We start from the raw sequence: 23,295 nt of genomic DNA on the forward strand, positions 1-23,295 counted from the left end.
GAGGGGGTCTTTAACGCTCCGTTTCAAGGTGGAGAGAAATGGCTTGTTATGAATCTTTGGGGAGCAGTGCAGAACTGCCCCGGCAAGAGATAGAAAAGATGCAGCAGTCCCATATTTTGCTGGAATCCTTAGTTTTGGAGGTAGCCAGATTGGAGAAATGGGCTGTGAATGTAGGAAGTTGAAAGGAACGGTGTATAGGAATATTTTGTAGGCAACCTACTTTCCACTGATTGTCTTTAATTTGGAAAGAAATCTCACGGTGGCATCAGAGTAGTCTTTCTCAACCTCCTCAACTTTAAGATGGGTGGACTTCAGTTCCCAGAATTCCTCAGCCAGCGTGCTGGCTGAGGAATTCTGGGAGTTGAAGTCCATCCATCGTAAAGTTGAGGAGGTTGAGAAACACTGTGTTAAAGACTCTTGGCAATATTAAACCTAAACATATTCATTTTAATCTTTAAATTCTGGATGCAGATGGTAGAAGGTGTTGCATCTTGAATGTGTCCTGTACAACGCACATAAAAAGAGGTGGGGCTTTGATGGCAGGGTTGTGGTCGCCATCTTGACTGTTTTGACCCCCTTGCAGACCCTTTCCCTAGCCCTGCTTCTTGTCTACCCTGTGTTCTCAGGCCTTCAGCAGGAAAACTCTCTTTGGAGATCTGGTGATGGATAAGCCTTAACTTCGACAGTCAATTTTCTGTTTTCCATGGCAGGACCTATATCACATAACAAAACACCATTTGAATTGAGACAAGCCGCCACCCCCTTTCCCCATAACCTAGGAGCCTTCTAGGTTTTTTTTTTTCATGATTTTAACATTTTAGGGATTTTATCCTGATCTTACCTGAGCATAGATTTGTAAGCCAGAACCTTAGGAGCCATACCAATTGCTAAATAAATTTCTATCTTATCTTCCCCTTTGCTGACATCACTTTAGTCTGCAAAGCAATGCTCGGTCATAACCTGGTTTATTTTTTTGCTTAGCATGAGGTCCAAAGTCACTTTTAATTGTAAACCCATGATTTCTTTGGGGGTGGGGGAAGGGGATAAATTTGCAGAGACAAACTTTAAATGCACAAACCCACGCAGTGGCTTATTGTGAGTGCAGATAGCTGCTAATCACAGCAGACTTATTTTGAAAAATGCCTCTGAAGCTTAAAGATAAGAACCAAAGAGTACAAGAGGGTTGTTATTAAGTCACTACCTTTCATCATCTACAAATTAACACACCATAGGAACTAATAGGAAAACCAAGGGTGGCGTGCACGCAATTAATTTGAAAAAGAGCTGAGGAATGTGTTGGGGCTCTTGCGATGACCCCAGTTGACAAAACAGGCTGGGGGACAGCAACAGGAATGGAGAATCAACATTGCAAGTGTATCTGTCTGCAAGGAAGAGAACACTCACTTAATTTCAGGTCATTTCAATCAAAATTTATTTATAGTCCGAGACCAAACACAATAAAAGCCCAGTATATAGTACAATATCCAAAAAAGAATTTTTTTAAAAAAATTGCAAGAAAATCCTAAAACATTGAGCAGTTAATAGCACTGAGGAGGAACCAGACAGTTTCTGGTTAAACAATTTGCCACCTTCTTAGAGGTTTCTGAAGAGCGGTCTCACCCAGGAGGAGGGTAACAGCCTCCTGGTCACAATAGCAATCAGAATTATTAACAATGGGGAATATTAAACTTGATCGCCATAAAATGGACATTTTAATACCAGTGGGAGACGGATTCTACCTCTGAGTCTGAACAGAAGCAAATTGGGCTTTCATATGAGATGCTTAAAGATCTACCGGCTGTTGCTGGTTATTACCCTAATGGGTAGCACCCCAATTCAGGCCAAAGTAAATTGTCTCCTATGTGGAGCATATAAGATGTTATAGAAATATCAAGGGACAGACCAGGAAGGAACAGCGGTTATGCTACATAGAAGGAAGGGGAGACTTTGGCTCTGTCATTTTGGATCTCTAGATCCCAGATCCTCTGCTTTAGTTCAGCCAGGGTTTTATTAAGTCCCAAAACAGGTGATGCTGCCAAGGTGAGTCCACAACATGCCAAAGTGTCATTGATTTGCCTTCTTAGGTTGGAAGAGAACCTATCCAGCAAGGTGAGATGACTAAGGAAGTTCCCCTTGTTGAAAAATGCAGCAGATGATAGAATGCCCATCTCTCCCTGACTATGGAGCTTATGGTCAACCCCACCAAGCCCCTTTAGAAGCTGCTGAGCAGAGTGTCCTGATTCTCTGGCCCTCAACACCTTTTCTTCCCTTAGGTTCTGTCACTGGGTTCTGCTAAAATTCCTGAACCATATGTTCCTCAGAGTGATAGTCCACAAAGGGCAGCTGGAGATGGTGCGCAGAGCAGGAGAGGTGGTAAGAGAATATGTCTTCCTGAGAGCTGGTCTTTTCCTTTGCAGTGGTTGAGGGAAGAAATGGATCATTGGGGAAATAGGAATGTGCAGTTGGCTACCCCAGGCTTCTGGGTGATGAAAACCTCTGACCTTTCTGCATCATCCAAAGGGGCATCCTCTTAACTGTTGAGCATTTAACCTTTTGGACACCCTAGGAGGTAGTTAGTTAGGTGCCATCAGGATGAGTTTGACTCCTGGTGACTTTAGATAAATGCTTGTCATCTTGACCTCAGTTTAGTAATAAGTAATTAGTAGCCCTTCTAACGGCATTCTAGGAATTTCTTTGATCACATCCATCAGCTTATCTATTATCTTCCCTTCCTCCTCCTCCTATCTACAGTTTTATCAAGCATAATTTTTCCTAGTCCACCATCCGCCCCCATTGCGTGTCCAAACTATCTAGGTTCCTGCTTGCCATTCGTTGCTTGAAGGGAACATCCAAACTTTAATTGATCCAAAAGTGATTAATTGATTCTTCTTGCAGTCTGCGATATTCTGAATAACTGGCTCCAAATCCATGGTTTGGAGGTGGAAAAGCAATAGTATACAAGTTTAATAAATAAGAACAAGAACAACCTTTGATTTACCACCTCTTTTATTTTAATGTTGGTCTTTGTCATACAGATTTGGATGTAATCTGAACATTTCTTCCAAGATTGTCTTTCCTACCAACATGCCCTCTAGTCATTTTGGACTCATGTGGTTGTTAAGTGAATCACACAGTTCCCCATTGATTTTGCTTGCCGGAAGCCAGCTGGGAAGGTCGCAAATGGCGATCACGTGACCCCGGGACACTGCAACCATCGTAAGTGCGAGCTGGTTGCCAAGTGCCCGGATCACAATCATGTGGTCATGGGGGTGCTGCAACGGTTGTAAGTGCGAGGGCCGGTTGTAAGTCCCTTTGTTCAGCACCGTTGTAACTTCAAATGGTCCCTAAACGAATGGTTGTTAAGTAGGACTACCTGTATTCAGGAACCATAATCCTTGAGTCAAAGCTTCGGAGCCCCTGATCTTCAGAGCACCGAAATAGTTCTTCCTTATATACCCCTTTTGGAGTGCATCCCCATGTTATTCCCTCTTGCTAGGACTTAATCTCTATATTTTTCCCCTACAACCAGGAGAATACCCCCATGGTTTTTCTTTCAACTCACAAATCTCAACTGGATGGTCTGTGGCTTCCTCTCCTTTTCCTCTCCCAGGGTGTAACCATGCCTAGAGTGGCTTGGGAGAACAAAACCTTCACTCCAACCTACAGGTAGATTCAACATATTGGACAATATTTTAATCTTTCTTTAAAAAATCTGCTTTATTATGTTATTATAAGACCTGAGTAATACATTATATTGATTCAGTGCTTTTTATGCAGTATTGACTAGAAATGATTAATGCACTAATGTTTAGATAACTCGAACCTTTAAAGATAGAGAACAGGAAGGGGTTGATATCAGTGTTAACTATGATTTGTAACCTTGGTGCTCTGAGCATAAGGTTTAAATTTTATATCCAAAGCTAAATATAGGATTAATAAACAACTGCAAATTACATCAAAATATTTGTTGTCCAATAAAGGCTTCTGTCTTCAGCTGAATATTTAATACTAATGTCTCCACTGTATTGTTACTTATTGTTTGTACACGATAAAGAAAAAAATAGACAAAATAAACAATATATTAATCTGACATGCGGGTAAGTTATAAGTTGGACTTGCATCTTGTGGAGTTAGATCCTATGCTTTCTCGTGTATTTCTCCAGGGTGCTCATCTCCCATTTAACAACCAACTACTTGGGGGAGAAATTCAGACTAATACAGGGAGTCCCCAGTTTACGAACGAGTTCCGTTCCCAAGGTCTGTCCTTAAGTCGAATTTGTATGTAAGCCAGAACAATATTATTGTACAATACTGTAAAAATTGTATTATGTAATGAACTTGAACCATTGTGTATTTAACTCGAATCCTTGTGTATTTAACTCGAATTTTGCTACAGTAGGTCCCGTTCTTAACTATGGGTTGTCTGTAATCTGGGAGTTCTTAACCTGGGGACTCCCTGTATGTTTGGTGAAGCTTATCCTTGTTCCAGTTTATTATCCAAAAATATATTCCACTGGATTGTCCCATGCAAACCCCGGGCAGGATGAATTTGGATTCCATGTAACGCAGTAGTTAAAATGAAAGTCAGGGTATCTTTGGTTCAGATATAATTTTGGCCATAAACTCATTAAGTGACATGAAACACTGTTCCTCGGTGTGTGGGTTGCCTGAAATGTAAATGTGGATACAGAAGTGAGGATTGTAGCATTTGTCAAGATGAAGGAGAGGATGTTGTTCAAAGCACAACTAACATTTCTGAGTAAGGCTTCTCCACTTCTGATTTTTTTTCCACCCCAACTGCTAGTTAGCCAGTAATCTTCATTTCCTGTGCAGTTCTCCCTTCCTTTTACCTGTCTCCTTCTTTTGCAATTTGTGTGGGAGGCTCTGTCTTGGAAAAAGCTTTTACCACTTTTGCCAAGGCTGAGTGCCATTTGTTTCTAATAAATCCAATTTCATGAGCATTATTAAATGAAATAACAGTGTTTTAATAATTGGCGGGATGTGTTCTGCCCACAACGAACATGCGGAATTTAGCTTACCATCTGGAGACTTTTGGGGTCTTGAGTCACCCTATTAGGAAACACACAATTCAGAACCAAGGCTTTCTTGATTCTCTAACTCAGGGTTTCTCAACCTCGGCAACTTTAAGAGGTGTGGACTTCAACTCCCAGAATTCCCCAGCCAACATGGCTGGCTGGGGAATTCTGGGAGTTGAAATCCACACCTCTTAAAGTTGTCGAGGTTGAGAAACCCTGTTCTAAGTCAAGGAGGGCCTGCAGGCTAACTTAAGTGCACACTTAAATGCACGCTTATATTTATTTTTGCACATTTTCCCTTACTTCTGAGCCCCTGAGCTGAAGCTAGAATCCCATTTCCTGCCCCTCAAACACCTTATCCCTGACCTTCATGTTTCAGACCTTATTTCTCCACATTTGGGGTGGGGGGGGAGGCTCTCCAACTTCAGCATGCCAAAAGGCAGTGAAGATTTGCAAGAGATAGAATCCTGCCCTGCAGAGCAAATGTCTCCCTGTATTTCTGAATATTTGCAAAAAGGCCAGATACTTTTTATCTCACTGTAAACTAACGGCTTTCTTATTCCTCTTGGTCCAGGGCCCTGCTGGCCTCTCTGGGAGGGGTGTTCCTGCCCCAGGGAGTGGGGCAGAGATGGGACAGTGACGAAGGCGCCCTCTCCAGAGCTGTGGTGGCTTCAGTGAGTTGAGCATTTGATCTTTGAGGACAGGGAAATGTGGACTGCTTGGGGCTGGGAGCGAATGGGGGGCTGGGAGGGCCTTGCTGTTAATGATGGAAGGACCTAGGGGGTTATCCAGGGAGTCTGAAGTGACTTCAAACGTTTGGCTGGAGGCCTGTGAATGTAACCACTTCTTTAATGCTTGGATTAAATTGGCTACAGGTAGTCCTTGATTTACGACCATTTGTTTAATGACTGAAGTTATGATGGTGCTGAAAAAAAGTGATTTACAACTGGTTCTTGCACTTATGATCATCGCAGTGTCTCCACAATCACGTGATCAAACTTCAGGCACTTGGTAACCAGCATGTATTTACAACAGTTTCCGCATCCTGCAGTCACGTGATCGCCGTTTGCGACCTTCCCAGGGGGCTTCCGACAAGCAAAGTCAATGGGGGAAGCCAAATTCACTTAATGACTGCACCAAAAAAGGTTGTAAAATTGGGCACAACTCACTTAACAACAGCATTGCTTAATGATGAAGTTCTGCTCCCATTGTGGTCATAAGTCGAGGACTACCTGTATTTCAATTCACGCTTTTTCAGATTGGAAAAGTGCAAGTTGAAAAGGCAGAGACCTTATCCAATGCGATGGGAGGTTTCTGCAGACAACCTAGCAGGATCTTTGAGGTTCAGAATGATCACACAAAGAAGCATGTGTTTCTCCCTGTGATCATTCTGAACCTCAAGGATCCCGCCGGGTTGCTTCTCTGTGTGATCCTTCTGTACCTGGAGGATCCTGCTGGGTTGTCTGCAGACACCTCCCATTGCATCGGGCGAGGTCTCTGCCCCAAGAGCCAGTGAGGTATAGCAGTGAATGGGCAGAACCAGATTTAAAGCCGCGCTGACCTATAAAATCACTGGATGACTTTAGCCCATCATTCTTAGCCAACCTACACTGCAGGGTTGTCAGTGAGGGAAAGAGTGGGAGGGAGAGCGGCCTGCACCATTGGGAGCTCTTGAAGGAAAGACGGACTACAAATCTAAAAACCGATCACAACAACCTTGATAACTGATAAATATTCTCCAGGCTCCAGCATTATCTTAACGTATGCAAGTGCCTCTGCCCCACTGGCTGTCATAAAATAAAGTAAAATACAATACAGTACAATAATTGAACAGGATAAAGTGCAATAATTGAATAAACTAAAAATGAAAATGCTGACTGGCTTCAGCCCAGCAGCTTGGTTGGCCATGGACGTGCAGTCAGGGCCATCTTGTGGGGCTGGGAGGGTGGGACAGCCTTTGGGGAAGTGGGGTTTTGTGACTAGCCAAACTCTCCTGGCTGCCGTTTTGTGAGAGTGCCCACGAGGCAGTCAGATGCCACGTCTGTCCACTGCCCACCCCCAAATGGGCAGTCTTGCACTGTACAGAGGTTTCCATACCCACACAGTGAGTATGATTTTCCCTCTGAGGGGTTTGAAGAGGCACGTGTGGAAGGATCCATGTCTTCTGTACAACAGCCGTGTGTGGTAGACCAGCTGGGATTCCTCAGTGGCCCACATTGGGGTGGAGTCCTTTTATTCCTTTGGAATGACCTTGGGAGATTCCTGGTCACCTCCGACCTGGCCCTGCGGAGGGACTGACCCTTGGGAGTTCTCATTATTACCTAGATGCAAACATCCAGCTGGAAATGGAGAAGGACTGGAGCTGGCCCTCGTAGCTGCTGAAGGAGAGCTACAGCCATGGCAGAGAAGGAGGGCGGCTGCGTGGGGTATTGGCCTTGGATCCATCCCTCCAGCTGCCTCTGTTGCTCCTGATATGCTTACATGATGCCTAAGGCATGCACGCAAATCTTACATGCGTTCCTCTCCCTGGAGGCTGTGGCCATCTTCAGAGGACGGGTTCCTTTCAGGAGAACATAGCCTGCACAGGTCCAGCAGGAGAGCGCCGTACGGCCTGGGGAGTCAGACGGCTCTGGAATATATAGAGATCCACGCCATCAACACATACGCCCTGCCAGTCATCAGATATCCTGCTGGTATAGTGAGCTGGCCAAAGGAGGACATGGAGGCTGCCGATGTGAAGACCCGGAAGCTCCTCACACTGTACAGAGGTTTCCACCCCAAGTCCAACACCCAGAGACTCTACACCAGCCGGAAAGAGGGTGGTGGGGTCTGGTGAGTGTCAAAGCCACTGCCCTGGATGAAACCCAGAGCATCCAGGAGTACATCAGTAAGATGGCACTCTAAGAGGATCTGCTGAGGGAATGTCTGAGGCAGCAGCAGACATGGGAGGAAGTTCGAGCAAAGGAAGTGCCATGGCAGGAAAAGACCCTGTATGGGATGTACCATCAACAGATAGCTGAGGTGGCTGACGTTGGGAAATCCCACCAGTGGCTGGAAAGGGCTGGACTAAGAGAGATGGCTCTGCCCCAGTGCCTTGCCTCCAGCCGCTGATCGTTGGAGGTTGGTTGTAGAACATGGAGGTTCCATTTCACTCTCTAACTTGGGGGCATCTCTCTGTGGTTCTTATTTCTTCTTGCAGCTGTATGTTCTGGGTGGAGAATAAGCCACATGAAGAAGGACATTGAATTGTCAGTCCTGGAGGGAAGGTCTTTCTCAAACCATGTTTGCAAACAGTCTATTGTTTTATGGACCTTAGTTATATCATTCCTTGCCCATGTTTTCCCTCCTTTCAAACTGAAGAAGACCCTTCTTCAGTTCTTATGGGGAGATGGAGAGGATGGTGTCTAGTTCACAATTGATGATGACAACGATGATGTGACTGCTATTCAACTTTGAAAGGAAAAGATCTTGGCTCCTTCTATGGACCTTCGCTTTGAACAAATGCTCTCCCTCCCCTTGTTGGGCCTGTTTGGGAGAAGAAGCTGGGATTCTTCTTCCCAGATGAATAGTTTCAAAGACAGTACTCAGTCCACGTGCTGGGTCCAATCCTCCTAAGTGTGTATCTATTCCATACACGCTTCCAGAATTAAAATCCCATGCTCAACATTCCAAGTGAACCTGGCCAGTCAAAAACGGTACAAGTTCTCTAGCAATGTATTTTTCAAATTTGAACAAACTGCAGTGTATTTTTCAAGTTTTCCTGGTCATGGAGAAGAACAGAGAGCGGTCAACTGATACCCTGCCACACTCTCTGAAAACTATCTTTAGACCTCCCCCTGCTTCTCATCTTATCTTCAAAGATTTTTTTTGAAAAGAAAGGAAGAAGAAATGTAAAAAGAGCAGTGAGCTTTCTCTTCATTCAAGGCTTAATTGAGGTTGCTGGTTTCCTCTCTTCTAAAGGAGACACACAAAGGATGATGTTGTCATTTGTAGCTATTGTGAATGACGCCTCGTGGTTCAGTTGGCACACAAGTGTTAGAAATCCTTTGAACGTGTTGCATTTGATTGTTTCCAGATTTTTTTTTTCACTCATTATCTTTTTTGATGGCCGTGTGGGCAGTTTTATCTAATCTGCCTGCAATAATCGAGTCTGATAAAGTGGACTTGTAGATTTATTATATTGGCTGTTTCTGTGGATGGTCAAGGTCACCCCCTATTCTATCCCCATCGCAAGAACAACCCTGTGGAGTAAGGTGGGTTGAGGGAGAAGGATTGGCCCAAAGTCACCCATGGGGCTTTGGAGTTGGGCCAGAACTTGAACTTGGATCTCTTAGGTCAACACCTAAATCACCACCCTGTAGGAGGAGAGCCATGTTAGTCTGTGTTAACCCAGAATCAGGAGAGGTCTGATAGCCCCTTTTCCAACTAACCCATTTTATTAAAAGGCAGAAGCTTTTGAGAGCTGTAGCTCACTTCATCAGAGCATTGGGAGCTCCATGAACGTTGCATGAACAGTAAGTGTATCGTGATCTCCAAGTACTTTAAGGAGGACTCTGATAGCCCCTTTTCAGGCTGATAAAGTTTTATTAAAAAGCTTATACTTTTTAATCAGATTGGTTAGTCTGAAAAGGAGCGACTAGCTTCCTTATTTTAATCACAGCATGACGCTGAGCATAAGATGCATATAAAAGTTTCCATCGTGTGGGAAAGGATGGTCATCCCGTACACAGTTTTCCTGTCTTCTCTCCTAGTACATCGAAGAACTCCTCCTGAGCAAGCAACCCCTGCTGATCTTCTTGGAAGAGGTCTTTTCTGGGTTGCAGCAGCTCTCCCCCTCCAGTAGAGCCTGGCTGAGCCTGGTGCTAAACGCTTATCACACTGGTGCTATCCCGGACATCATGATAGTGCCCGTTGGTATCTCCTATGAGAAGACTCCTGACTTCATTCACTGGGGGCAGGAGGTAAGGACAGTGGTGGCCAAAGGCCCCTGCAAAGCTTTTCAGGCTTTAAAAAAATGGGGCTGCTGCAAGAAAATGGAGAGGAGGATCAGAGAGTCCTAGACTTGGAAGGAAACTTGAAGGTCATCTAGGGCTGATCAGTGGAGGACAGTGTTTCTTAACCTTGGCCACTTGAAGATGTGTGGACTTCAACATGCTGGCTGGGGAATTCTGGGAGTTGAAGTCCACACATCTTCAAGTGGCCAAGGTTGAGAAACACTGGTGTAGGATCTGTTCAGTGGAGAATCTGATCAGTGGAGGATCCACTTCAGCCTCCGTTAGAAGAGCTCCAGCATTTTCCTTTTTAGCAGCCATGGCACTTCTGGACATAAAATAATTATCTTCTTCAGCTTTCAGTCCCACTCTACCCCCAACACTTGGCATTAGAGTTTTCTCTTCTCCTTAATTTTTGTTTTTTTGTGGTTGTTTTTGTTTTTTGCATTTCTACAAACAGTGGTGTGTGTCTCCTCTCCCCAGTAGCTCAGTAATGCTTCCTTGTTCTGTACATCTGGTCCCTGTCAAGCTACATGAACTACAGGTAGTCCTTGCTTAACAACCATTCGTTTCACGACGGTTCAGAATTATGATGGCCTCGGAAAGGGCGTTTTAGAGCCCGTAAAACACTTCCGGCCATCATAAAACATCGCACCGCCCCATCCCCCGTGGACACGTGGTCACCTTTCGGGCACTTGGCAACCAGCTTGCATTTACAACCAGTTGCCAAGCGCCCTGCGATCAGGTGATTGCCATTTGCAATCTTCCCTGCCGGCAGGGAAGGTTGCAAGCGGAGGGGACACAGCGGTGGGCACTTTCGGAGCTCAAATCTTCACAATTTGAAGTGCCTGCCTTCATACCACTGCAAGGTTTTCCTTCCCCTTTCAACCATGCAAAGGCAGGGAGCTGAAATCGTTGGGATTTCAGCTCACCGCTGAGAGAGGGGAGGGGAAAGAGGACAGAGCAAAGAGCTGAAATGCTTCAGTAGATAGCTCTTTCACTTTGTCTGCTTAACGACCTGGGAGATCACTTAATGACTGCAACTGGGAGTGCCCAGATTGCAGTCATTGAGCAAAGCAGTGTGAGCCTCTCACTTAATGACTGCTTCGCTCAACAACTGAGTTTCTGGTCCCAGCTGTGGTCGTTAGGCAAGGACTATCTGTACAGCATTTGGAGAATAAATACTATTATCTGTCTGTCTGTCATCTGTCTCCATCCTTTATAATCCAGCATCTTCCAGATGTGGTAGAGTTGGGAATTCTGCAGGTCCCTTTTCCAAGACATCTGGAAAATGCTGGACTGAGGAATGCCATTATCTTAATGTTGTATATGTTGTTGACCTCAGAAGGGAACAGTGGATGGAGGTTCTAGAAATAGAAAGGAATAGAAATTAAATGTATTCACTTTAATTCATTCAGGGCACACGTGTTGCTTGTTGTGTTGCCTGTATTTGCAGCTCATGTGTGAAGGGATTCCCATTTTGTTTTATCTGAGTGGGAGCTAGTCAAAACAGAGAGGCGCAGATTGCTTGCTGGAGGCCAAGCTGAGGCCATTCTGCAGAGCTTCCGCCATCCTCGAATGGAGCTTTTCTCTCCTGGGTTCAGGATGTCGGGTAAATAGCTCCACGGTCCTTTCAGACGGGAGAAGCTCATTTTTGAATGCTTTGGTAAGAAGCTTAACAACAAGTAGCTGCAAGTAGGAAAATGGACTGGCTAGGAAGTGGGCTGGCCTAGAGATGTCCTCCATAGTCCTAGATCTTCCTTGGGACTGCAACAAATACCTGAAGGAGAATTTAAAAGTTCTCCCAGCCTGCTCTACCTCCTCTGCATGTTTCTGCCTAATTCTGCTGCCCTGTTTGGTCCAGAGTCCAAACTGAAGCCAAGCAAATGACACAACCAGGGTGTCCACAGGGAGGGGGTCAAAAAGTCCCAATGGTGGCCACAACTGATGTCTGGACTGCTTGTTCTGTTTCCCAGAACCCCACCCAGACTATTGGGCTCTGGACCACTGTGTGGACTCTCTGCCGAGCAGCTTGTCGAGGACTGGGCTGCGTCCGGATCGATCTCGCTCAGCCCTTCTCTTTGCAGGTATGAAGAGGAGGCCCCTTTGACCTCCACCCTGACTTGGCAGCATCTGTGCAAGGGTGTGCGTGGGAAACTTCACGATGCAACCGTGGCTGCGTGATGGAAGCCCCGCCTTTGTTATGCATGTGTTGTGGTGCCCTTCAGTCTTGCATGTGGGGTGCACATTATAAAGGGGCGGGGGCCTCAATTGCAGAGTGGTGGCTGCCATCTTGAATTTTGTGAGGCACATGGGCACACACAGACACCCCTGTCCTAATTGTGGGGAAAAGTGGTTGCTGGCTAGTAGTTGCAAAGGGAAGAAGGAATAACTTTGAAGAACAGGAGGAAGAGACACAACCAAGACCACAGTCGGATAAAAGAAATCTGAGCCCGGGGCAGACGTGTAGTTTGAGAAAGCGTCTCAGAGAAGACCCTCCCTAGTTCTCACAAAGATAAAGGCCAGGAAGGGGGAAGTGCATTCAGACTTGCAAAACTCTGTTACCGTAACCTTGTAATAAACGTAGAATTAGCATGCGTGACTTTGGGTTCCTAGTCTGGTCTACCTTGAACGGCTGACAGTAGTGAATCCTTCTCCCTAGAATGGAGATGGGCAACCCAGACCCAGCCAGAATCATGGCACTTGGCAGCAAACTGTTGAAGAATGTTTTCACTCTGTTTTAAAGAAGTAAAATAGATGCCTCCAAGTTCTGATAGATTTCGCCCCCATGTATTCTGAACCCCCAATGTCTCCAATATGGGGGGGTGAAAAAAGACCACAAGGCGTGGAACAAAGTGAAGTTATCCCCACTCACCCACAAGGTCACTGCAGATGGTAGACCTCGGTGCCTGAAGAAAATGTTGGCTGGTGGGGGTGGGGGGGGATGTTTCTGCAGCCAACAGGTTGTACGCCAGCCTCAGATGTCACTGCAATCAGGTCCTCTTTCTTTCTTCCTAGGACTTTGTGATGAACAGCTTTTTCAGGCAGAGCAGCTCCAAGAAGCTCTTGGAGGAACTCCTCTTACCTGAAATTCTTGGCAAGTGGTAAGTCTGTGTGAGAGTTGTGGAGACACACCACGCTGTAAGGGCGAGGCCCAGACTGAGGAAGATGGAAAGACCCAACTGCAGGTGAAGAGACCCAACATCTGCTGGATCACGGGAAGACAGCTAGAAAGGAACTCAAAAGGTCTCCCCAGTTCATTTAGAATCTCTTCTAGATGAGAAGTCAGTCATTCAGTGGGTCGAAGTGGCAAGACTTTATCTCTTTATAAAATATAACAATCGAAATGTAATAAAAAAAATTCCCACAATGATAACACAGTTAAAAGCATTTGTACATAATAATGATTAGAATGAACTAAAACTGAAGAAATAAAAAGATCCATATAATATTAATATAGGATTAGATCATTTCTTTTGACCCATTATTTTATCTAGGCCAGTGTTTCTCAACCTTAGCAAGTTTAAGATCTGTGGGCTTCAACTCCCAAAATTCCCTAACCAGCACACTGGTTGGGAAATTCTGGGAGTTGAAGTCCACAGATCTTAAAGTTGCCGTGGTTGAGAAACACTGATCTAGACTGTATGAAAATACATTGCTTCATCTCCTATTTTAAATGTATACAGAAATTTCAAAAATCAATAAAGAATGCATCTGTCAGATCTGTATAAATTTCTTTCCACCAACAGGATCATTCTCTTTGCTGAACCTCAGCCTTGATAGAGCCAGTGTTCTTCATAAGACATTCAGTTCCATATTTCTGCAGTATAATTCTTCATCACATTAACATCATTAATTGCTGTGTTTTTTCCACAGACATATTACATATGTAATGAAACCCTGAAGCCAAAAAAAGTCATAAAGGGCCTGGGCAGGGAAGCCACTTTTAATAGAGATGATTGATAGATAGATAGATAGATAGATAGATAGATAGATAGATAGATAGATAGATAGATAGATAGATAAAGCAGTATTGATCCAAAAAGCTCCTATTCACCTTATCCTCATTCTCCTGTCTTGTTTAATAGCTCCAGCATTCTGGATTATGAGAAAGTTGAATGTTGGCCGACGAGCTCCCAAGATGTCGTGGCACTGACCACAGAGGAACAGGTTCTGCTGGACAATTTGACCATACATGCTCTGAGTGGTAAGTAGTTGCCCTGTCTCATCTGCTTGCAAAAAAAGACTCCTAGATGGTCAATTCCTGGGCAGCTTCATTGGCGAGAGGAACCTGGAATGGGGCATGAGTGAAAAATCAGGGCCGTCCTTCTATTCCTACCCATCCCTCTGTGTTTGCTTTGCTCCTGAAGGAGTCTCAGCAGCAAGCTCCCTTCTTTCTGCTCACCCTCAGCTGAGTTTGAGCATCTGATACTGCCTGTTGCAGACATTGTAAGAGGAGATCTGTGTTCCTCTGATTGATTGATTGATTGATTGATTGATTGATTGATTGATTGATTGATTATGTGCCATCAAGTTACTGTTGACTTCTAGCAACCACATAGATTTTCTCCATGACAATCTGTTCCCAACCTGGTCCTTCGGGCCTTCCAATGGTACACCCATCGCCATTGTGACTGAGTCTATCCACCTTGCTGCTGGTTGTCCTCTTTCCTTTCATCTTTTTCAGGACTATGGGCCTCTCTGGGAATTGTATGACTTGCCCAGATAGAAATGGATGGATGAATGGATGGATGGATGGATGGATGGATGGATGGATGGATGGATGGGTGGATGGATGGATGGATGGATGGATGGATGGATGGATGGAGTGCCATGAAGTTGCTGTTGGGTCTTAGTGACCCCATAGATAGGTTTTCTCCAGGAAGTTCTGTCCCCAGCTTGATCCTTCAGGTCTTCCGATGGTGCTTCCATTGTTACTGTAACCGAGTCCCTCCACCTTGCTGCTAGTTGTCCTCTTCTTTTCTTTCCTTCCACCTTTCCCAGCATTAGAGCCTTCTCCAGAGAATTAGGTCTTTGCACAATGTGTTTGAAGTAGGCTACATTATGGTTCTTCTATGATAGCCAAAACTTTTTCTAAAAAGTAGCACTCTTTATTAAAAGGCATAAGCTTTTGTGCATGAAAGCTGACACCTTTTAATACAGTGTTTAGTCTGAAAAGAATACCAGACTTTTTCTGACTTTTGGCTACCAGAAGCATAGCAAGGTGTCACTTTTTATGCTGGTGCTGGAGTTGTCCAACCAATTTCCAGTCAGAAGGATGGTTGACTCATTCAGAAACCAAGATTGGGCTTCTTTTCCATCAGGATGACATGTGTAGCTGGTGCCCTCCAGGTGCTTAGGCTTCCATTCCCATTTTCCCCTGCCTGAGTGACCAAGGGCATGCTGGGATGATGAGGGCCACAGTCTAATAATTCCGGCTGGCACCTGCTTGAAAGAAGCTGGTGTTGTTAAAATTGTGAGTGCTAGTTTGGTGTAGTGCAGTGGTTCCCAGTGGTTCCCAACCTTTTCTATGCCCCACACCCCTAGGAAATGTTTGATTAATGTTCACGTCCTCTACAAAAGTAATATCACATTTGAAGATGAAGAAGTCTAATTTCTAATGTGGGTGAACAAATTGAACTTAAAAAAATAAGCTTTTAACTCAGTGCATAAAATTGTCGCACCCCCTGGAATTCCATCTCGCATCTCCTAGGGGTGCAGGCACCCCAGGTTGGGAACCCCTGGTGTAGTGATTAAAGGCACCAGGCTAGAAACCAGTAGACCATGAGTTCTAGTCCTGCCTTAAGCATGAAGCCAGCCTGCAGAGCAGAAATTTTCAAAGTTTTCCAGCCCCATGGAATCCCAGAAGTCCTGATCGAGAAACAAAGTTCTAGTGACAGAAAATTGGCTGTGTTTGAGTGAACTCCTTTCCCCCCTCCCCAATACTCTCTCAGGGACCCCATCGAGTTCTCATGCATCGATAGGGCTTTGTGGAACACAGTTTGAAAAACCCTGCATTAGAGCATCTCTGAGAGACTATCTTGGACCAATCCCAAGGATTATTTGGGGAGTAAAACTGGGGAGAACATGCTTCTGTCTTCTCCCTCCAGCCTCCTGGAAGAAGGGCAAGTCCTGAATGTAAAGTGATGAATAAAGTACAAAAATACAACCTTTTTCAGTGTAAGAATGAAATAAACATAGAGTATTTAGCATAGAACATGTTCTTTCGTTCTCAGAAGTTGGAAAACAAGAAATTAGACTTTGAGAAACCTTCTGGATTCCCAGAACACTTCATCCAGAGATGTTCAGCTAAAGAAGTGCATGTCTAAGTGAGATTTTCCAGCTCTCAAGTCTCAGTGTCTCTTGGGTTACTTAGTTCCCTGGCTAGACATCAGGAGAAAGCTCTAAGCAGAAGCAGGCTGTTTTCACCCCGCTCTGACATGTTATTGTGGATGCATTTGTGTTGTGTTTCTGCTGCCTGTGCCTGCCTGTATGTTACCTACTTGGATGACGTGCCATCTGGGTCCCTTCTACATCCCAGAGGTGAAGAGAAGGGTGTTGTTTCTTTGTCAAGGACACATGTGCCGGCAGACAGAATGCTACGTGCAGATGGTTTGTTCCCACGTCAGGTTGAGTGAGACATGGCAGGAACTGCTTAGGAACTGAGCGTTAACTGGCAGCAACAGTAGAGGAGGGGGGCTGTTCCGACCTTGTACCCAAATTCTGGGTGTGTAAAGTAGGCATGGAAAGGGTAAGATACATCAAAGACATTTGAAAGAAGGAAGAGGAGGAGAAGAAGGAGAAGCTTAGCCAGCCAAATGTTGGGTGGATTTCTCAACTGTCAGCCCTTAAAGGTAGTCCAGACAAGAATCACCAACCATGAGTACTAGCTCTAACTTTATTGTAAGGTTACAGTAACAGAATCTTGCAAGTCTGAAAGTGGATTTCTCCCCCCTTGCCTTGACAGTCCAAGAAACTAGGGAGGGTCCCTTCTGAGATGCTTTCCACACCCCCAATCCTTCTGCAGGTTCAGCTGCCACTTGTCTGACCACTGCCTAGTCTGCAGCTCTTCCTCCTGTCTCCCAAGGTCATTCCCACAGACCATTACATCAACCTTATCCTATGGCCATGTTGCTTCCAGCGTTATGGTGAGCCTCAGAGTGCTTTTAAGTCAGTGTTTCTCAACCTTGGCAACTTTAAGACGCATGGACTTCAACTGCCAGAATTCCCATGGCTGGCTGGGAAATTCTGAGAGTTGAAGTCCGCACCTCTTAAAGTTGCCAAGGTTGAGAAACCCTGTTCTAAGTGCTAAGTGCTCCTGTAGTGCAGTCACTCCATAGCTCCAAGCTCCAGAACAGCAGGTGTAAATGTGGGTGATGTTGCAGTTTGGAGAGCATTGAAAATACTTCCGATGCCCAGAGGAAGAGTTCCTGCTCTTCCCAGCTTTTGAGAAATTTTTAAAAAAAGGACAAGTGAGGTTCCTCCAGTGGAGAATAGCCCTTCCTGTGGGATGTGACCATATTGTCACTGCTTGCGTGATAGAGATGGTCCTTGTGAAACTGGAGCACTCAGAATATGCCGGTTACTAGCCAGTCCCACTCGGTTGCTTAACAGTCTTTGCTACATAAAAGATGGGGCTCACATGTCAAGGTGTGTTTTTTAGTTTATTGCTGTTCCCTGAGTGTGGATGTAACTTCCCAATTATCAGTTATTTTAGTATAATAACTTGAACTGTTCTGTCTGCGCTAATGCACAGCCTGCGTGACTTTGTATAATGGTTCATGAGCACATAATCCCTGTCTCTCTTTTAATGATTCGGGGAGATGAGAGTGTTGCCTGGGAAAAGCCTACCTTACTGAGGCAAATTCTTGGTTTTTTTAAGTGAAATAAATTTTTAAAAAGCAAACGGCTCATCCTGGCCTATTGCAGTCAATTTATTCAGCAGGAAAAACCATTTGGGTCTACCCCATCCTCCTGGGTATGTTCTTCCAAATGCAGTTCAGTTTCTATTGACTTACTGTTTGCTAGTAAGGATTTAAGAGCTGCTAGTAAATATATATTTTTTCAGTTAAGATAACTTTGATAACCCTTGACTGGTGGTAGCATTATTTCCTCTGCTAGGATGAGGGCCTCCATCACCTAACGCACACTTGGGGTGAAGTCATAGGTAGCGTGGGGGTCCGTCACACCTGTAAGAACATTTAGGTGCCTTCTTTCCCTGCAACAGAGAAGATAGTAAAGCAGAAAGACCTGCTTATTTTATGGAAAGAAGAAGACATGTTGTTATTTGGTTGAACTTAGGTTCTTGTAGAGAGAAAGACAATTCTAGATGGGGTCAAGAAGTCAGAGTTGTAAAGGACTCCCTTCTGCCAGCGTGGAATTTACCTGGCGATCTTAGGCGTTGCTAAATGACTCAACAAGAAATAACTGCAGAAAACACGAGAATTTCCAACTGAGAGGTTGAGCCATTGTAATTTCAAGCTTCACCAGTCTAGCTCAGCTGATGTATAACATAATAAGGACAACTAGATCTGACCTTCAAGCACGAAAGCCATGAACACATGGGATCAAGTCATTATGAAGCTATAGATCGAGCCAGAAGTGGTTAGAATGCCCTCCCATCCAGAGAAAGAGCAGAAGAGCAGGCAGGAATGTTCATTTTGGACCAGAAGACATTGCTAGCTGGGATGTGGGAAAAAAACAATATATGCCCTAATTATGTCCAGTATCCTGATAAGAATCTCAGCCTAGCATTTGAGGACTGGATAATAATTTGGTTATGTGCAAGTATGTGCACATCTTTGACTCCTGGTGACATGGACAAATCCTGGCCTCCTTCTTCCTAGGTCTGAAAGGGAGGGACTGGCCCAAGGTCACCCAGCTGGCTGGAACTCATGGTCTCCCTGCTCCTGGTCCAGCACCTTCACTGTTAGATCAGATTGATTCTCACACTGACTTCGAGTCATACTTGACTCCTGGTGACCTACATGAACATGTCTCTGTAGTTTTCTAGGCAGCATTTTTAGAAGTGGTTTGCCCTGTCCACCTTCTTCCTAGGACTGAGAGAGAGGGGCTGGCCCAAGGTCACCCAGCTGGCTTTGTGCCCAAGGTGGGACTAAAACTCACCGTCTCCCTGCTTCTGGTCCAGCTCCTTCATCGTTAGACCAAACTGGCTTTCCAGATAATAACTAGCCGTGTGCACAACATTTCAATGTGAGAGTAAAATTCTCTGTTTAGAGTGTGGAACTGCTGTTGCAAGGGCAAAATGGATAATTTGGAGCCCTTGAGAAATGTTCCATGCTTGAAACAAGCATGTTAAGAGTGAGCACTTCTCTGCTTAGAACTGGAGCCACTTCTGGGATGCTCAGCATCCATGCTGAAGCTTCATGAAGTTTCACCTTGAAAACAGTTTGAATCAAAGGATTTTGCACACCCCTTTAATAACTTTCTGTAACAGTTGTCTCAGTCAAGGGGGGGGGCACTGAGTTTGCAATGGCTTGTTATTTTTTTAGATATAATTTTTATTGAAGAAATTTTTAACAAGATAAAAACAATACAAATGCTAGAAACGAAACAAAGAAAATAAGGAAGAATCGTGAATAAGTAAGAAGGAAAAGAGAAAGAGAAAAAATTATAAAGAAGCAGCTTACGATCTTTTTGACACCGGTTATAAATGCGTTTATATTTTACCCTCTCTCTGTAAGGTTACATAATAATTCCTTCTTTCCCTAAGCTACCTTTTCTAATCTTCAAACCCATAAATCACAAGTTCATTTTTCTCGTTTTTCAGCAAAAAGTCCATAAGGAGTTTCCAATCTTTGATAAACGTAGTTGTTGATCTTTCTCTAATCAAACCAGTTAATTTTGCCATTTCTGCTAGTTCCATCATCTTCCCCAACCATTCCTCCATTGTGGGTATTTCAGAATCTTTCCATTTTTGCACATAGAATAGTCTCGCAGCAGTAATCATACATAGAAATACTCTTCCATGGCTCTTTTCTAATTGACTCCATTAAACCCAGCAAGGAAAGTTCTGGTTTCAGTTGAATGTTGATCTTTAGAATTCTTTGTACCGTTATATGTATTTGAACCTGGAAATTTCTGGCTTGTTTACAAGTCCACCAGGCATGATAAAATGACCCTTCGTGTTGTGCACATTTTTAACATAAATTTGAGCTTGCAATGACTTTTGCAGGTATATACAGATGATTAGGGGATGGCTGTGCTGATATCTTGGAGGAGAATTTCTTCCCAGAAAGCTGCACACCCAGCAAATGCATAACATAATTTGGTCTCTTGGCCACTAGGAAGGAAACCTCAGACAGTGCCCATCTTAGCCTTTTTTGCACCCTCTTTCCTGGACTGTTGCAAACAAGAGAAATATGAGCACTCTGGCTAGGTATCCGTCCCAAGAAGATCTTTGATGGAGTTCCAGAACAATTTTAGGTCTGGCTGCCTACAAGTCCCACTGAGTTTCAGCTGACTTAAACTCGTGCAGGCATATGCAGAATTGTAGTCTCCAGGACAAAAGGCCTGTCCGTGGGCCTTGTGTAAAAAGCTCTTATAAACACCAGACTTGGAATTTGCAAAGCCGGATGCCAAAGGGTATAAATCTCTGACATGGGCAATTTGTGGTTCTCCTGTCGTGGATTGGTTGTCATTTCATCCCCGTCTGTGGATGAAATGCCTGACCTTCTAAGGCCAGCAATAGTAAGTTCCTACACTCTACTTATATATTGTCAAGCAAGGTCAGGTCTACTGTTAGCAGAGCTGATTGAGGACGTTGGTGAAGGTTCACTGCGTTCTTTCCTGATGGCAGAATCGGAGCATGCTAGGAATGGAAACGTGTCCACAGGCGGAACAGAAAGGAATACTGTGAGGAATTTTGACACCATGAGGGTAGTTTCATAGGTCCAAAGGGCAGATTATCCATACGCTTTTTTAATTGTTTTATTGAAATTCCCGGAAAACAAAAAAACAAGCCTTTGGGTAGTCCTTAACACAATTCCTTCCCCTTTAAAACCTCCATCAGTTGCAGAGGAAGTAAATAATTTGGCCAGAGATGCCATGAAATCGCTGGCATTTGTGTGTGCATATTTAGATTTTTTATGGAAGGAGAGTGAATTCACTACTTTAGAGAAATACCATGAGATTCCACAAACACAAGGGACAGAAAATTACTCTCCTACCTCCTTGAAGATGCAGAGATGATCCCCTGCATTCAGGAAGGAAAATGACCCTGGATTTTGGATGATTCCCCCCTCCCCCAAAGGTGTACAGGAAAACAACACAGGTAGGTCTCAGTGCAGTTAATGAATCCCACGAAATGGTCTCATTATTCGAATTCACACCATTCAAAATGATATTTCTATGGATAATATGGTGTGGGCCTCGTGGGGTAAACCAGATAGGAATCCCAACCAGATGAGCTGTTTCTACTTTATTGTAAAGCTACGTTGACAGAATCTTGCAAGTCTGAAAGTACAATTCTCCCCCCTTCTCCTTTACAGCCTGAGAAATAGGGAGGGTCCCTTCTGAGCCTCTTCCCCCACCCGCTGTGCAGCTGCGGGCTCTGCTGTCTCTTTTCTGACCGTTCCCTGGGCAGCATCTCTTCCCCCCGTCTCCCAAGGTCTTTCCCATATTCCATTACATATGGTTATTGGTTCCAGCTCAGAAATAGGCAATGAACATTTTTAAACATTAATTTTTATATGTACGTATATTAATGAAGTATTACAGTAAAGGATAAAAAGAATATATGTATAACTTGAATGTATAGTTAACAAAGTCACAGAGTAGTTATAGAAAGCAAAATAAAAGCCAAAAAATTCTACCGGAGATTCAGGCATTCCAACATCTCATCCTGTTTTAGCGTTGCTATGACCACGTTCATGTTGTTCAGTTATATCAAATTTTTGCTCTAATGTAAGAACGAGCCTCTTCTTTTTAAAACTTGTACTGTCTTCCTCTGACGGAATCTTCCTTTTCTCCATTTTGCATGCATGAAGATGAGCAGCGTCTAAAATCCCAACCTCAACTGCTCTTGTGCTAGTCTCAATCGCACATGTGCTAGCCTCGCATTAACTGAATTTTGGGTCACATTAAACATGACCTGTGTCAATTTACAATTCACACTAAATTGAATGTTGCATTATTTGAACTCCGCTAATCATGACCTACTTGTATATATAAACACAAGTAAAAATGGGTGTGTATAAACAGAGTTAAACACATACGTGTGAACACCTAATATATATACACACAGATAAAAATCCTATTCAGTAGAGCTCTCCCTTGCCAACCTAGAGTTTTCAATTCCAGCTGAAATATCCTTGGAGGTTTCCCTCTTCCCAATAGATGTGTCCATGTGTCGTGCTTGGATGTGTGTTCTTGTATGCTCAATAACAGTCATTTTGCAAACAAGAGCAGGGCCAGGTTTGCAAAAATGAATGATGAACTACGGGGTAAAATCAATCACCTACCAAATAAAGTATCCCGTTTATAAAATTGATTCCTCCATCTGCATACCTCTACCCTTCTCTCACACATGCACGTACGTATTCTGATTCCACCAGTAACAGGAAAAAATGAAAAGCAGGAAGGATGTCAGATGAGATAGGAAGAAGAGGAGCTTCTCCGGGAAGGGATAGAAGAGAAAGGAACGAAACGAGATTAATATAAGATGAGAGGAAGAAACAGCTAGATGGGGAAGTAAAGAAAAGAAAGAGTTCCCTCTCCAAGCAGCCATGACAAACTGTGGCTAATCTTCAAAGGCGTTCTTACTTTTCAATACCAAAGTCTGTTGTCTTTTGCATTTCTGGTCCATTCCAGTTTTGGAGGAGAGAACACTCCTCTTCCTATCACTACTTTCCTAAAAGTACTCCTCAAATAATCACCGTGAAATCTTGTTCTGTCATGAGGCTCTTCCTTCATTGGGAAGGCGGATGTCTGTAAGATTAGGAGTGAGAGGCACCATACCTATGGGAGTGCTTTAGATCTCAGAACATGAATGATGTTGTGCAGGTGAATTGGAGAGCAAAATGCATGTGTCAGAAAACACAAACCTTGCCAGGCTCACCTGTATCCGTGGTTTGCTCCGTAGAGAAGCACAATGGCGGTATTTTGTAGCTCATCAAAGTGCTATTGAAAACGGTATTCAGGATGAGATAAAATTTTGCTTGTAATGTTCTCTCCAGCAAAGAGAGCGTGTTACTAAAGGTTACGCAGGGGAAAAAAAGCGGGATAAGAAAGTATGGAGATTCCGTTGA

The 23,295-nt window shown here is 44.1% G+C and overlaps 1 protein-coding gene across 1 annotated transcript in view; it reads left to right on the forward strand.

Annotated features, from left to right (window-relative positions):
• GPAT2 (glycerol-3-phosphate acyltransferase 2, mitochondrial) overlaps positions 1 to 23,295 on the forward strand; it is a 63,848-nt gene that overhangs the window by 16,953 nt on the left and 23,600 nt on the right. The window contains exons 5-11 of the mRNA XM_088151910.1: positions 2,274 to 2,373; positions 3,530 to 3,666; positions 5,611 to 5,710; positions 9,788 to 9,997; positions 12,004 to 12,114; positions 13,046 to 13,131; positions 14,116 to 14,234. Coding sequence (XP_088008036.1) covers positions 2,274 to 2,373; positions 3,530 to 3,666; positions 5,611 to 5,710; positions 9,788 to 9,997; positions 12,004 to 12,114; positions 13,046 to 13,131; positions 14,116 to 14,234 — 863 coding nt within the window. The remainder of the gene's footprint in view (positions 1 to 2,273; positions 2,374 to 3,529; positions 3,667 to 5,610; positions 5,711 to 9,787; positions 9,998 to 12,003; positions 12,115 to 13,045; positions 13,132 to 14,115; positions 14,235 to 23,295) is intronic.

The sequence above is a fragment of the Python bivittatus genome, unplaced genomic scaffold, assembly GCF_059951505.1.
Source record: "Python bivittatus isolate LINGU-HERP-01145 unplaced genomic scaffold, Pbiv_v1 ctg000680_np1212, whole genome shotgun sequence".
In the NCBI taxonomy this organism is placed as follows: Eukaryota; Metazoa; Chordata; class Lepidosauria; order Squamata; family Pythonidae; genus Python; species Python bivittatus.